At 31.6% G+C, this 13357-nt stretch overlaps 4 protein-coding genes across 8 annotated transcripts in view; 3 read left to right on the forward strand and 1 right to left on the reverse strand.

Moving 5' to 3' along the window:
* Positions 1-13357, forward strand: part of LOC119671504 (mucin-5AC-like) — a 531335-nt gene that overhangs the window by 277214 nt on the left and 240764 nt on the right. The window lies entirely within an intron of this gene.
* LOC119673371 (clusterin-associated protein 1) lies at positions 267-1925 on the forward strand. The gene is made up of 3 exons (XM_038084634.1): positions 267-288; positions 340-1671; positions 1741-1925. Exons 1-3 carry the CDS (start codon positions 267-269, stop codon positions 1848-1850), a joined length of 1464 nt encoding a protein of 487 aa, XP_037940562.1. The 3' UTR covers positions 1851-1925.
* On the reverse strand, positions 2204-3297 carry LOC119671524. The gene is made up of 3 exons (XM_038082202.1): positions 3184-3297; positions 2973-3104; positions 2204-2911 (listed from the first exon to the last, which is right to left on the reverse strand). Exons 1-3 carry the CDS (start codon positions 3205-3207, stop codon positions 2438-2440), a joined length of 630 nt encoding a protein of 209 aa, XP_037938130.1. The 5' UTR covers positions 3208-3297; the 3' UTR covers positions 2204-2437.
* LOC119671511 (protein phosphatase 1H) lies at positions 4271-7467 on the forward strand. 5 transcript variants are annotated; one of them, XR_005251822.1, is made up of 6 exons: positions 4271-5056; positions 5130-5230; positions 5286-6166; positions 6240-6881; positions 6966-7045; positions 7126-7218. XR_005251822.1 is itself a non-coding variant. In XM_038082184.1 (5 exons), the coding sequence occupies exons 1-5, from the start codon at positions 4841-4843 to the stop codon at positions 7221-7223; spliced, it is 1938 nt and encodes a 645-aa protein (XP_037938112.1). In that variant the 5' UTR covers positions 4273-4840; the 3' UTR covers positions 7224-7467. The 5 variants fall into 5 exon arrangements, 1 of the variants encoding a protein (XP_037938112.1); XR_005251824.1 differs by having other exon boundaries at positions 6986-7045; XR_005251823.1 differs by having other exon boundaries at positions 6966-7050; positions 7126-7212.

Consider the following 13357-nt stretch of genomic DNA (forward strand, 5'->3'; position numbering starts at 1 on the left):
ATCAATTTTCGTATTCAGAAGAAATTTCCCCCTAAATTAATATTAAAATTTATTTCATTTTTCAATAGCAGAAATAAATTAAAATTTACCTCAATGAGTATTTGGTAAACCAGGACACTAGTTGATATTAAACACTCACCACCACTGTTGGGTCCTCGTATCCTAGCAACCCTCGAAAATTTCGTGGTGTAAACAAAACATTTGTGAATCTGCAGTAAATTATTTCATTTTTATAGAAAAAATAAAATATTAAATTAAGAAACGAAATGTCCTTTAAAAATGTACGAGGTAAGTCACAGATTAACTAATTTGCTGTCCATAAACCACATAAACTGTAATTATTTGCAGATCTTGCCGAACATCTTAAGCTGCTTGGATATCCAAAAGTGTTTCCCCTGCAAGCCTTATCTGGCAAGTTCGGTAGTTTGGCTTCTTTTCATATTGTAGCTGAAGTACTACAATGGTTAGCTGGACTTATGGAAACAGGAACCGTTTTGTCAGGTGGTGTGGAAACAGAAGAACAACGCGTACTGCTTATATGCTCGGCCACTGAATTCTTTGTTACTAAATCTGCTATAAAATTGAATCCCCGCAAATTATACTCTGCCTCAGCAATAACAGCGGCTGAATTGCAGAAGATAACAACACTTTTGATAGCACCCACTAATGCCGAGGAAGACAAGGATGAAGAAGAGAACTATCGTAGTCTTAATCAAGTTGACATTGGTGATAAAATGGATGACTTGCGACGCGCACGTGAACTCTCAACAGACTTAACGCAACGTGGTGTCACTCTGTACGATTTGCTTTGCAAAGAATTAGTTAATCGAGATGCACGTCAGGCACAAGCGAATCGCCCCATGGAACTGGCAAGTGTAGAGCGTACCCTTAAAAGTGCCACAGCAGCTGCACAGCTAAAATTGCAGACAAGTCGCGCTCAACTGGAAAATGCACGCGTTGAAATGAACGCACTCAATTCTAAACTGCAACGTAAACGCGCTGAGCTCGAACGTACCAAACAGCGACTTGAAGCGCTGCAGAAAATACGTCCCGCACATATGCAAGAGTTTGAAGAGTGTGAAGAGGAATTGAAGCAATTATTTCAACAATATTTTCAACGCGTACACGTGCGAGACGCTTTACGTGCACAACTAGAAGCACGTACTAAACGTGCTACGCCCATTGCTTCACCTATTTTACAAAAACCCGCTGAGAATTCTATACCATTCATACCAGAGGGCTTACTGCAAGACGATGACGACGATGATGATGATGATGGGACGGAGTTGGGAGGTATACGCCGTAATGGATACGGTTTGGATGCTGATATACCAGATATACGTGACGAAGACTTAATGTTGCGCAATTTAAGAAGTGAGAAAAGGGATATCAGTAGTAGAACTGCAAATAAGCGTCCAGGAACTGCTACATCCCGCGCACGTCCTACAACTGGACGTCGAAATCGTAATGGCAGAGGTGCGGCGGGTAGTATGCTTAAGCAACGTAATAAAAACTCAAGCATGGGCGACGAAGATGACAGCACTTTTGGTAGTTCAGAAAGTGATCTAGATATAGGCGGTATACTTGGTTTGAGCGGTACTGACCCTACAACAGGCACAAGCATATTAAGCAATATGGGCTCTGAGATTGGAGGAATGGGCGATGATGATTGTAAGTGCAAATTAATAATAAATTTAAAATTTTTCATAGAAGAGTAATGAAATATATTTTTATTTGCAGTCGATTTAAATTCTTTAGATGATATAAGCATTTCCAAAATAACTGGAGAGTTACCTATGCGTCCTAAAACGGCTAATAAAGCGGAACATCACAGCGATGAGGATTTTTAAAGAGTCACTATTATTTTTACATAAACAATATTTATAGAATTTTTACTAATGTTGCATTTCAAAGAAGTTGTGGAATTGTATTACGGGGAACGGGCTATAACTTTTCTAATATTTATCATATAAAATGTATTTATACAAAAACAACGTTTACTAATTATATATTGTGTACTAATAAATAGAATAAATAGGGAGAACGATGAAGTCTATTTTTTTAATAATAATAAAGACAATAAGAAACGAAGAGCGTTGGGGTCTATATCCAACACCCTATCACCACTTCTGGTTACAATAACAACAACTTCACAATAAAAATAAAAACCGATTACATTCAGATTTATATATATAAGGTTTTATTTTCTGATCTGTTACACTTAAGTCAACTTATGTTAATAAAAACACATGCATTGCATATATAAAAAAATCTTTAAGAAAGGTTGAAGACATTGTAGAAAGAGGAAGAAATACAGTATAAAATTGGATATGCATTAAAAATATATATACAAAAGTAAATGATCCAGTTAACACTTTTACAAGCAAAAGTAGGTATAAAAAAGATTTCAAACAAAAATCCTTAACAAAGCACTTATCTACATAACGACATCCCTGCAAACAATTTTCGCTTTTGATGAATGTGATGACTTTCCAAAGGTGCCACTTGCTGCCGAAGATGATGATGAATAATCTATCTGACTACCTGCATTTGACTGTTCTTGTCGAGCTAAAAAGCTATCGGCGATAGCACGATCTAAGCCTGTGTATTGGAAGGCTTCACCATCTATAACATCAGCTTCAGATTTACGACGCTGACGTCGATTTGCATCCATTTTTCCTGCACGCAACATTTGTCCAGCACGACGACGTCTTCGCTGACTATGTATGTCAGCAGATTTTGTACTCCTTTGCGTACGGTAAGTGCCATTCAAGCTGCTATTGGGGTGTGCATAAAGTAACGAGCTGGGACGCACATACGGTACAGGCATACCACGATAAGACATCGCTGTGGGTACAATAAGTGGTGGTGGTAGCATCATACCTGTTGCCGGAGGCGGAGTAGCATGTAACTGGAATGAGAAGTTATTTATAAATACTACTTATTTACCTATGTAGACAAAGTGTACTTACAGTGTTGTTACCTGCTGAAGCGGGTATTAGCATAATTCGTCTACCATTGGAAGTGGTTTTGGTTGTTTGTGGTGGTAGGGTACCCATTTGCGCTGCATACATCCACATTGCTGCCAATTTCTCATTCTTAATCTAAATAATGGGTTTATTTATTATTATATGAGTATTGCACTTAGTACTATGCATAAGTGTGAATGAAATCAAATTTTACCTTGTCACTGCCACTTACGGACATTGCCTTTATGTATTGATCCACCTTTTCTTGATCTAATGGCAACCCGATTGAGTTTGATTTTATTATTATATCGCTTAGATCTGAATTCTGGGAGCTGTAATAATTATAATTACATATTTGAATAATTAATGAAAAAATAAAAATTTTAGATATAACGTCTGTTTTTTAAAATGGCGATACTTCTTGAGGTTTAGTTAAAAAAATGGAACACAGAAAAATATATGTATCAATGCTTAAATTTATATATTTATAAAAATATGTTTATTATTTAATGATATTGTTTACTGGTAAATAAATATAAATCGCTGTTTTTTAATCGAATAACAAAAAATAATATTTGTAATAAATTCCCAGAAATATATATAGGTATCTACTATGTATACCTACACCATCGTTTCTTTATCAACGTCTGTGGGGAAGTGTTGAAACTGATATTTACAAAATATATTGAATACTTATCATAACCATAGTACATTTTGGGTTGACTAATATTAATCTATATAGGACGTGTGCGAGTTCGAGTAAATTGAGGTAAAATAAATTAAAATTTTCTAGGGATATTTTGCACTGCACTTATGTAAATATTTATTTATTGCACTTATTTATTATTTTTGGTTAAAAGTGTTCAAATTTATTTATTTATTTATTAAATATCTTAAGAAATTTTTACTATGGTAACACTTATTTTACCTAATTTACCCCACTCGAAATTCTGGTAAATGCCAACATTCACTGCCATAGCGACATAATTTACTATTTCTCTCAATTTACTATCAATTTACTCGTACTCGCACGAAGCCATAATACCAATGAATATAAAAAGTCAGTTTTCTTATCTGCAAAACTATATTGTGATTAATAACTAAATAAATAAAATAATATACAAAATTATTATGATTATATTAATAATTAACTTTTATGTAAAAACTAAAGATTATTTAAATTTCAAGTGTTTAGCTTAAATATCAACACCAAATGTATTAGTAATAAATAAATAATTTTAAACTTTAAATTATTTTTAATTTAAATTGAAATTTCTTTTAATTCAAACATATTCATGCAGAAGAAAAAATAAAAACTGCAGATAAACACTATTTATGGCCACCACTGTTATGCAGCTGTCTATATTCACCCATATTCACCACACTAAAGTTGACAGTTCAACAAAGGAAATATTCGTCACTCAGAAAAAAACATATATTAGAGGAAAAATTAGAAATTGTGGAAAAATGGAGTTCAGATAATTTCTAAAAATATAAGTTAAAAACGCTGTTATTAGATCTAAATGGATATTAATCTAATATGAAGATGAAAACACAATTCAAATTCTTTAGCAAAAATATTGATTTTTTTATAACAATGTTGCGAGATAAAAATTAATGAAAATATGTGTAAGATGTGTAAGAATAATAAAGCACCAAAAAGAAATATAATTTAATAAAAGAAAACGAATTAAAAATAAAAAGAAAACATAAAAGTTTTAAAAAGCGGTGTAACATTGTATTGCAGACGTGGCATTAGACTTGGTTATAAACAACAAAAACAAAAGCGCTGCTGACTGTATTACACCTCGCGTCTGGCTGCATAACGACGCATACGAGCGAACAGTTTTTAACAGTTTTAAAATTTCAGTATGTTTGCTAATTTTAAAAATAGATTTATATCTGTGATTGCACCGGATATACCTCCGTTGCCATCGCCGTCAGATCAGCAATATCATCGCGGTGCTTCGGGTAGTGGCTTCAGCAGGCCACCAGATAAATTTGCATATTCGCGACCGCCATTTCTGCAATTGCTGACACCAGATGAGTTGCGTGCCTCTGCTGATCATAATGTGCGGCCTATAATAGTAAGACATACATACATGCACTTCCAAGTGATGTACGTTTGATATATAACATTGTTTGATTTGATTATTTTAGGTACCAAGAGATATAAATTTGCTACCTTGGGGCACAGGCTACGCTGAATGTGTTAATTCTGGTAAATCAGAATGGAACGAAGATCAAGGGGCATTTTGCAGGTATACTTCCTCACACTTATTCCATTTGAAATGTACTATATTACCATTTTTGCAGACAAGTGCTTTCAGATCCCACACATAAACATCCCGATTTACCTTATACGTACTTCGGAATTTTCGATGGACACGCAGGTTATGGTGCAGCTTTAGCTGCTTCACATCATTTTCATCATATATTGCATGAAAAATTGGTTGATTGTATTGAAATGTTACTGCCACGCAGCGAAGAGCAAGCAATTGTAAATCCAGCAAATAGTTTTCCACATCCCAGTCATTTCCATAAACGCGTCTCTAAAGACGAACTAATAACTGGTGCATTGGAGGGTGCATTCTTTCACATGGACTCGCTCATAGCACAGGATCGTGATCGTTACCGCGATGCAGGTGGTTGCACAGCCTGCGTTGCGCTCTTTATTGATGGCAAATTATACGTTGCCAATGCGGGTGATAGCCGCGCAGTGTTAAGTCAGCGAAAAGGAGTATCGGCGTTGACAGCTGAAGAAAAAGATAAGAAGACAAATAATACCGATGGTGTCGGTTCATATCCAGTACCATTTTCATTTGATCATACACCGGAAACAGAGCGACAACGTTTACTAAATGTTGCACGTTTGAAACCAAATTTGTTGGGCAAACAGTATGCAGCAATGGAGTATGCTAAACGACCACACGCAAAGGACTTAGGTCAACGTATTTTGTGTCGCCAAGGTACAATGAAAGGTTGGACATTCAAAACATTGACACGCGAAGATTTACGTATGCCTGTTGTGACAGGCGAAGGAAAACGAAGTCGACTTTTGGGTACATTAGGCGTCACACGTGGTTTCGGTGATCATGACTTATTAGCTATTAATACAGGTATATTAATTAAACCATTCCTGACACCACATCCTGAGGTGACGATACGGGATCTCACTAAAGTTGTAAGCATTCCAGGTAAGACAATCATTGTTGAATTCTTATTTTAACAAGAATTCACTCACGACATATTGTAAATATTTTGTTTTAGATGAAAATAATGAAGATGGTGATTTTGGTGTACTTATCATGGCCACTGATGGCTTATGGGATGTTTCCGAGAATGAGGCTGTAGCACGTACTGTATTTCAAACGCTCTCCAAGTATCCGACAGAAAAACATCGTTACACAATGGTAGCACAGGAACTAGTTGCTAAGGCGCGTGGAAAAATAAATGACTCTGGGCATTGGAGACTCGCCGACAGCAAAGCTGCTGCCACAGTTGACGATATATCAGTTATAGTAGTACCAGTTTACCAGTATTATAAGGAACACATTGAATGGGAGAAAAAGTGCAAAGAAGAACAAAAGGCCCGCTTTGAGAGAGAAGCGCAGCAAGCTCAAGAAGCTAAAGAAAATCAAAGTTTGTTAGTGAATGGCGTTACTTTGGCAACAGTAGAAGTAGAGAACGACGATGAGGGAAATATTGCAGAATTAAATAAAGTTAAAGAGCAATCGACAATAGAAATTATGGACAATGAAATGAAGATCAGCACGGAACAACCTACAACTACGCAAGATGAGCAAAACGTCCCCGCTTCTGACACTTCTGCAAAAGACACAAATGATGAAATAAACACTACTGCTACCGCCTTAGAAGCTATCAATATTTCAACAGCAAATGAGAGCCAGGGTAAATAATTTTATTTTCTGTATCGTTAAGAAATAAAAAAAGTAGATTTTTATGTAACTATTGTATGTATGTCCTCCAATGTAGCTACTATTTTTATCGTTTAGTTTGAAAGTTTGAAAGTAATTGCAAGATGCAATCATGATCTCAAGAAACAAATCGATACCGTTAAGTAAATTTTTATTTTTAATGAAACTGCATTTTCTTTTCATACACAATGTTAATGTTCAAAATATTTACTTTGCAGAAGGCAGTCCACAATCTTCTCCAGAAAAATCCAATAAACCCAAGCCGCAGCAACAACAATCTAAAAATCGTAATCGCAAAGAAGACCGAAAACGTTGAAAAATTTTAAACGTTGAATAATAAATCAAAGTAAAACATACGCGAGCGAGGCACATATACATTAATTACCCCTCCCGTTGAATGAAAAATATATAAATATATATATTTTTTTAATAATGCGTAAATCAAATAATAATTAGCATTTAACTTTAATTACCCATTTAAATTACGATAAATTTAAACGTAGATATATTTATTTTGTTTATGCCTAAATCAAGGCTAATTTTGAAACTCATTCCGAATAAGGAATGATCATTTCTTATAAAAAACAATAATTTATATACACAAATATAATACAAAAATACATAATAAAATGTATATTTTTAGCTCTAATATAAAGTTTTATTAATAAAACCAGTTTATGACATAAACATTTTAATATAAATCATATTTTTTTATTATGCGTCAACTTCAAATTATTAAATAAACAAATGTTCATGGTTGAGTTCAAAGCGTTAAAAATACAGAGACAGAAGGCGCAGTTCAACATTTTTCTTGTCTGGGTGGGTGCCTGATTACAAAAATATAGCAGGGGAATTGCAGACGAGATGACCTGTGGTCAATTTTTTCCTACATTAAACAATTTAATACAAGATAGGAAGATTTAACATGTACATCGGAGAGAATTTCAAAGCAGATGATATAGACGGAAAATGTTCTGAACCTATCGTTAGTTGTTGAAATCTTATTAAATTAAACAATTAAAATACAAGAAAGGAAGAATCGATGGAGATATTTTAGATAATTCCAAAAATGAACTATCGTTCGAAACATCTGAAATCTTCCTATATAAAGCAAGACAAGATGGGAAGATGCTGAAGAAGACATCTGTACTCAAGCTGTAACCTCTTAAATAAGAATAAATAACATTGATATGCCTGTTAAAAATATCAGCCTTATAGTAAGTTTTGCTGAGATTTCATTGTCGGTTCGGAAACCCTAGCCTTTAATAGTTTTTGCCACAGAGCGAGGATACGAGATTGTCACTGTCGAGCGCATGTTAGGAAATCATAGTTTGAGATTGATATATTCATCCAATGATTTTCGTCACAGTTTTGAGAATCATAATTGACAAAGATAGTTGACCAGGGCCAGATTATAAGGGTCCTCACACCTGGTTGCCAACTGGACAGCCCATGACAGGGACGCTCTTTCTATAAAACTTAAGCCAATTACAGAACTTCCTTTTAAAAAGCATCTTAAGCTTTTTTAAATGTTTAAATAGTTTTCAATTGGTTGACTACTCTTACTGATTGCTTAAGTTGTTGCCTTATCTCCTTACAAATTATTCGAAATTAAGCTATTGACGTCGTTCAAGTTATCTAATCTTTATTTTTCTCACACTGTGAACGGCTACCCTATCTATTTTTAGAGTGATCTCCCATGTGATTTGTTAAAAGTACTTATTAAAAATTTTTAACAATTTTGTCTTTAAATAATAATTTCCATAAAAACTACCATAAACAAATAAATGGGCTGACCGAACACATACCAACAGTTCTTCAAAATAAATTTAGATTATATATTTGTCTATGAAATTACATATCTAACATATAGTAACGTGTGCTTACTTTCATTCTAAATACTGCAGGCATATAAAATAGAATAATTCGAAAAGTAAATATGCAATAAAAAAACGCACAAACAGTTTTTTGATAAGAATATTTCCCAGCTTTAACACGTTAAGTTATAATGCATTTTTCATAGAACAATTTACTTATATATAGACTTACTTATTTATAATGTAAGCGAATTATCTTATCTAATGTATACAGGCAAAATAAATTGTACAAAGCTTCCCATAACTGTTAATATCCCATCACTATCAGCACTCACTCTAACCTTTAGCCATGACAAATGCTCCAGTAACTCATAATGTAAATATTCCAGCAGTATTAGCGTGGAAATAAATTTTTTAATTTTTTATCTATTTATTGATAACAGTTTATCTATTAAATTACTAAATAAATAGAAAAAAGGTTTATAAAAAAGCTTAATTTATTTTTTATACTATAAAATTAAAGGTTGGAACCAATAAAGCTTTTATTTATATAAAAATTAAATAAATAAATTATTAATACAGATTTTTTAGTTGGTGAAATGTGTCAAACAAGGGAGGATGAAGTGACGATATAGAAAGAGTATTGAATTAGCATGTATTAATGCTAAAACTATAGTCCAGACCACATTTTTTATTTTAAAGAAGAATATAGTAAGACTTAAATTTGAGTACGCAGTGAAATATTAATAGATAAAATAATGGACAATGTTATGAGGAGTACGTTAGATCTATAGTTGGAGCGCAATGTCAAATAGACGCGAGCATGACAAGTAAATGTTTAACACATGTAAAAATCTCCAGACATACCAGGTATTTTGTTGCAGTGCAAATATGGGCTTAAAGTAAAATCTACCACTGTATGAAAGGCGGTCAATTCTTGTCAATATTCGACTTGACTGATATTGCTTTCATTGCAATATCAGTAAGGTCAGAGAATCAACAGATGTAATGGGCAGACTGTAGCGTCATTTAGGTGTACTTATAAGCAGAAAGTAAGGAGTTTTGAAATTGGGAAAACCTTTGTTTGTAAAAGAGAGTGTAAGTGAGTGTTAAGAGAGATAAGCCGCACTTAGTTATATGTGAAGACTAATAACTTACAGACACGTAGCTAAGGAGGGATAATATCCTTTTTCCAACAGATTAAAGGACTACATTGAATAATGATGTATATCTATTTATGGAATTACTTTTTAATTCGTTACATTAAGTGAAAGCCCCTCAGGTACTGAACTTGAAACCAGATATTGTTTGAGTGAACCAAATCCAGTCAAAACCGGCGTTGACTAATAATCTATGAATAATCTATTTTAACCGAGATAATTAAAAACAAATTCGTATATAATTAAATAATAAATTCAAATCATCAACATGAACCATAAAGAAGTCACTTACTTTCGTATTTAGATGGCGTGATATATTAGTAATTAATAAAAATATATATTATATGGTATAAAGTATTTCACTTCAAAGTCAAAGTCTGGGGTAATGGGAGACCGAAGTTGCTTCTGATTCTGACTATTCCAGTTAATATGTAATATATACTGTGTATATGTGTATTAATATTAATTTCACATTAATATTTTTATATATTATTTTATATATATTATTTTTTATATTTTATTTTATATATTATTTATATATTATAAAATAAATATCAATGTATTTGCCTTTACGTATGTATTTGTCAATATAAAAAGAACTATGTTTATAGATTTTTTTTTGCAATTTATTTAAATAAGTTAATTGGAATAATAAATTTTAATACACATCAATAATTATCAATAAAGTGGTATAATTTTAATTAGTTTAATAATACAGTAAAAAATACTATTAATGTTAGGGAATAATACACAATAATGCATAACCATTAAAACTCCATATTTTTGGTATCAACACAATGAATAATGAATGAGTGAATTGTGGCTCAAATCAAGTTAACATTTAACAAGATGATTAAAATTTTATTTTTGACACATTTGATTAATTGGTAATAATTAAAGATAAATTAATTAACCTTAAATTACTAAATGCAAAAATGAAAGATATTTATTTTATATTTTTATTTGTTTTTTTTTGTTTTGTTTTGTTGTAAAATAAAATTGTTAATAATATTTGTGACTTTACCGATTACTTTCAAGGTTTCATTTGTAGCTTTTAATGACTATTTTTTCATATTATTAATATTTTTGTGTTATATATATACTCTTGTATTTGTCTTCAACTGAAGTTTATTTATATGGAAACTGTAAATAATATTAAATAATAATATATAACTTCAGGTTTCGCCTTTTGCCAATCACAATATGTAATACATTTATTATTGTTTGTTTTTGTTCCTTTTCAATTGTTTATTGTTTTGTTTTTAAATTCTCTTTATTCTTTATTTAATATCACTTGCAACTACTCGACTATATGTGTCCTTTGTTCTACTAACAATCGTTCATATATATTAACTTTGTTATAGGTACAATCTATTATAAATTTCGGCACCAACAGTTCTGAATTACTTCTAATAGACTTGTCATTAAATCATAGTAAAAGGAAAAACAAATGGTTTTTTTTTTAAATAAAATTTTTAAAGAGTTACAGATATATCCCAGTCCCACTTTATAGTTTTAAATGGAAATGGACCAACAGTTATATTGAAAATAATAATAATAGTTAAAAATTTTTTATTCAAAATTAAATAAAAATTAGAGTTGTGGCCAAAAGTATTTTAAAATCCAAAAGGCATTTCAATAAAAAACAGGACTACATCTATTAGCATTCTAGAATGCTAGTAGGTATATGTCCTACTCTTTAGGACCATATATCAGCAATGACTATTCTATTCTATTCGTCAAGTATATACAATAATTTGCATAATACACAAAAATAAATATTTACGAAATGGAGTCTATGGTAGACAGAATATTTTAAAAATATTTATTTGTAGTGATGCCACACAACTACTAGTAATTACCTACGTTGGTAACGAAGATGCTTACTGTTAAGATTTCATGATATTTAGATGAATAAAAACACAGTTATAACGTGTGATGTGATGTGGAATGATTTCCAGCCCATCAAATGATTTTTATATCCACAAAATGCATTCCTTTCAAAGACAAAAGCATTTTTTCTTTAAATAAAAAAAATCATTCGGTTCCAGATCAGGTAAATACAGAGAGTAATTAATAGTTCAGAATTAGTTTTGAACCAAAGCACCTGTCTTCATAAGCTGTACTGCACAATATATAATCACCACCATATAATTGGTCTATCTGTTGAAACGTATCGGTGAAAGTTTTACCGAGTTCAAGACAAGACTTGATATTTACCCACATATACTTCAGACGCAAAACCTGTGTCGTAAAAGTGTCAACAAATGTTGACAGCACTTCACTGACGAAGACACCTGAACTATACTTCATGTGTATTGCCAATAGATAGCGTCATTACAAAATACCTATTTTAAAAAAGTTATATTTACTTCAATCCACTTTATTGTTTTGACGACTGGAAGTAAGAAGTTTCAGAATAAAAATTGTTTTTTATCATCGATTTATAAACGTTTTTGTAATATTTTTTTAATTACATTCAATCACTACAAATCGAAAAAGACATCAAATAGTCGGAAGTATACATATATCTGTACACACTAAATAGTTGGATAAACTATTTAGTGTGTGCATATCCATATAACTATTCAACTATGTGTACTATTAGAATATAGCGAAAAACCCGAATCAGCTCTTTCACTACTTCAATTGCTCATTTAGACTATTTAATTATACTTCTATATTTGGATTATTTTCTCATATCCGTTTAAACCAACTATTTTCTCATATCCATTTAAACCAACTAATTACTCATATCCATTCATATAGACTATTTGCTCATATCCGTATATTCTGATTGGATATATTCATATAATTGGACTGTTTGAATAATATATATAATATTTGAAGAATTAAAAACATAGGCACACTTTCTATAATTTGAAATCTTCGAATATGAGGGATATGTGAAAAAATTTGAATACTTGGACTATTTAAAAAACTCCAGGTATTCTGACAGTTTGATATATCCGAATATTTGGATTATTTGAAAGAATCAGATTTTTTGGACAATTAGACAATATACGACTCAAATTATCGAAATATTTGGACTATGATGGGTTTCAAAGTATACTTCTATTTATTCTTATGTATAACTTATTATCAGAATTCAACGGAGTGGTCCAAAAACTATTGAGTAAAAGTGCTTTAGACACTAAGTCGCGTTTCATCAAGCACAGAAGAAGAAGAAGCCTCTGAATGCGGAAAACACTTGATTAAATGAAACCAATTAGAATTTTGCAAATAGATAAAAACAATAAGTAGGCAATATTTCAAAATTTGGCTGGGAACCTATATTAATATATGCAATGCAAGTCACTTAATAATTTATGGATTCATTTTAAATTCAACATTTTTATATGATTTCTCCATTAGAGTTTTTTTGTGCATTATTAACAATTAATTTAATAAATTTTTTCATTTTTATATATTAAATAATTTCTATTTATATTATTATATATATAGTTTTTTTT

The sequence above is a fragment of the Teleopsis dalmanni genome, chromosome 1 (genome assembly GCF_002237135.1).
Source record: "Teleopsis dalmanni isolate 2A chromosome 1, ASM223713v2, whole genome shotgun sequence".
NCBI classification, from domain to species: Eukaryota; Metazoa; Arthropoda; class Insecta; order Diptera; family Diopsidae; genus Teleopsis; species Teleopsis dalmanni.

What these genes read in the sequence shown, in the direction of transcription:
- LOC119673371 (XM_038084634.1), top strand. Translation starts at nt 267, where the DNA reads ATGTCCTTTAAAAATGTACGAG. An exon ending in GTCCTTTAAAAATGTACGAG is followed by an intron (nt 289 to 339) that starts GTAAGTCACAGA and finishes ATAAACTGTAAT; the next exon opens with TATTTGCAGATCTTGCCGAA. An exon ending in AGGAATGGGCGATGATGATT is followed by an intron (nt 1,672 to 1,740) that starts GTAAGTGCAAAT and finishes TTTTATTTGCAG; the next exon opens with TCGATTTAAATTCTTTAGAT.
- LOC119671524 (XM_038082202.1), bottom strand. Translation starts at nt 3,207, where the DNA reads ATGTCCGTAAGTGGCAGTGACAAG. An exon ending in CCGTAAGTGGCAGTGACAAG is followed by an intron (nt 3,105 to 3,183) that starts GTAAAATTTGAT and finishes CCCATTATTTAG; the next exon opens with ATTAAGAATGAGAAATTGGC. An exon ending in CTTCAGCAGGTAACAACACT is followed by an intron (nt 2,912 to 2,972) that starts GTAAGTACACTT and finishes TTCTCATTCCAG; the next exon opens with TTACATGCTACTCCGCCTCC.
- LOC119671511 (XM_038082184.1), top strand. Translation starts at nt 4,841, where the DNA reads ATGTTTGCTAATTTTAAAAATAGATTTATATCTGTGATTGCACCGGAT. An exon ending in ATAATGTGCGGCCTATAATA is followed by an intron (nt 5,057 to 5,129) that starts GTAAGACATACA and finishes TGATTATTTTAG; the next exon opens with GTACCAAGAGATATAAATTT. An exon ending in TAAAGTTGTAAGCATTCCAG is followed by an intron (nt 6,167 to 6,239) that starts GTAAGACAATCA and finishes ATTTTGTTTTAG; the next exon opens with ATGAAAATAATGAAGATGGT.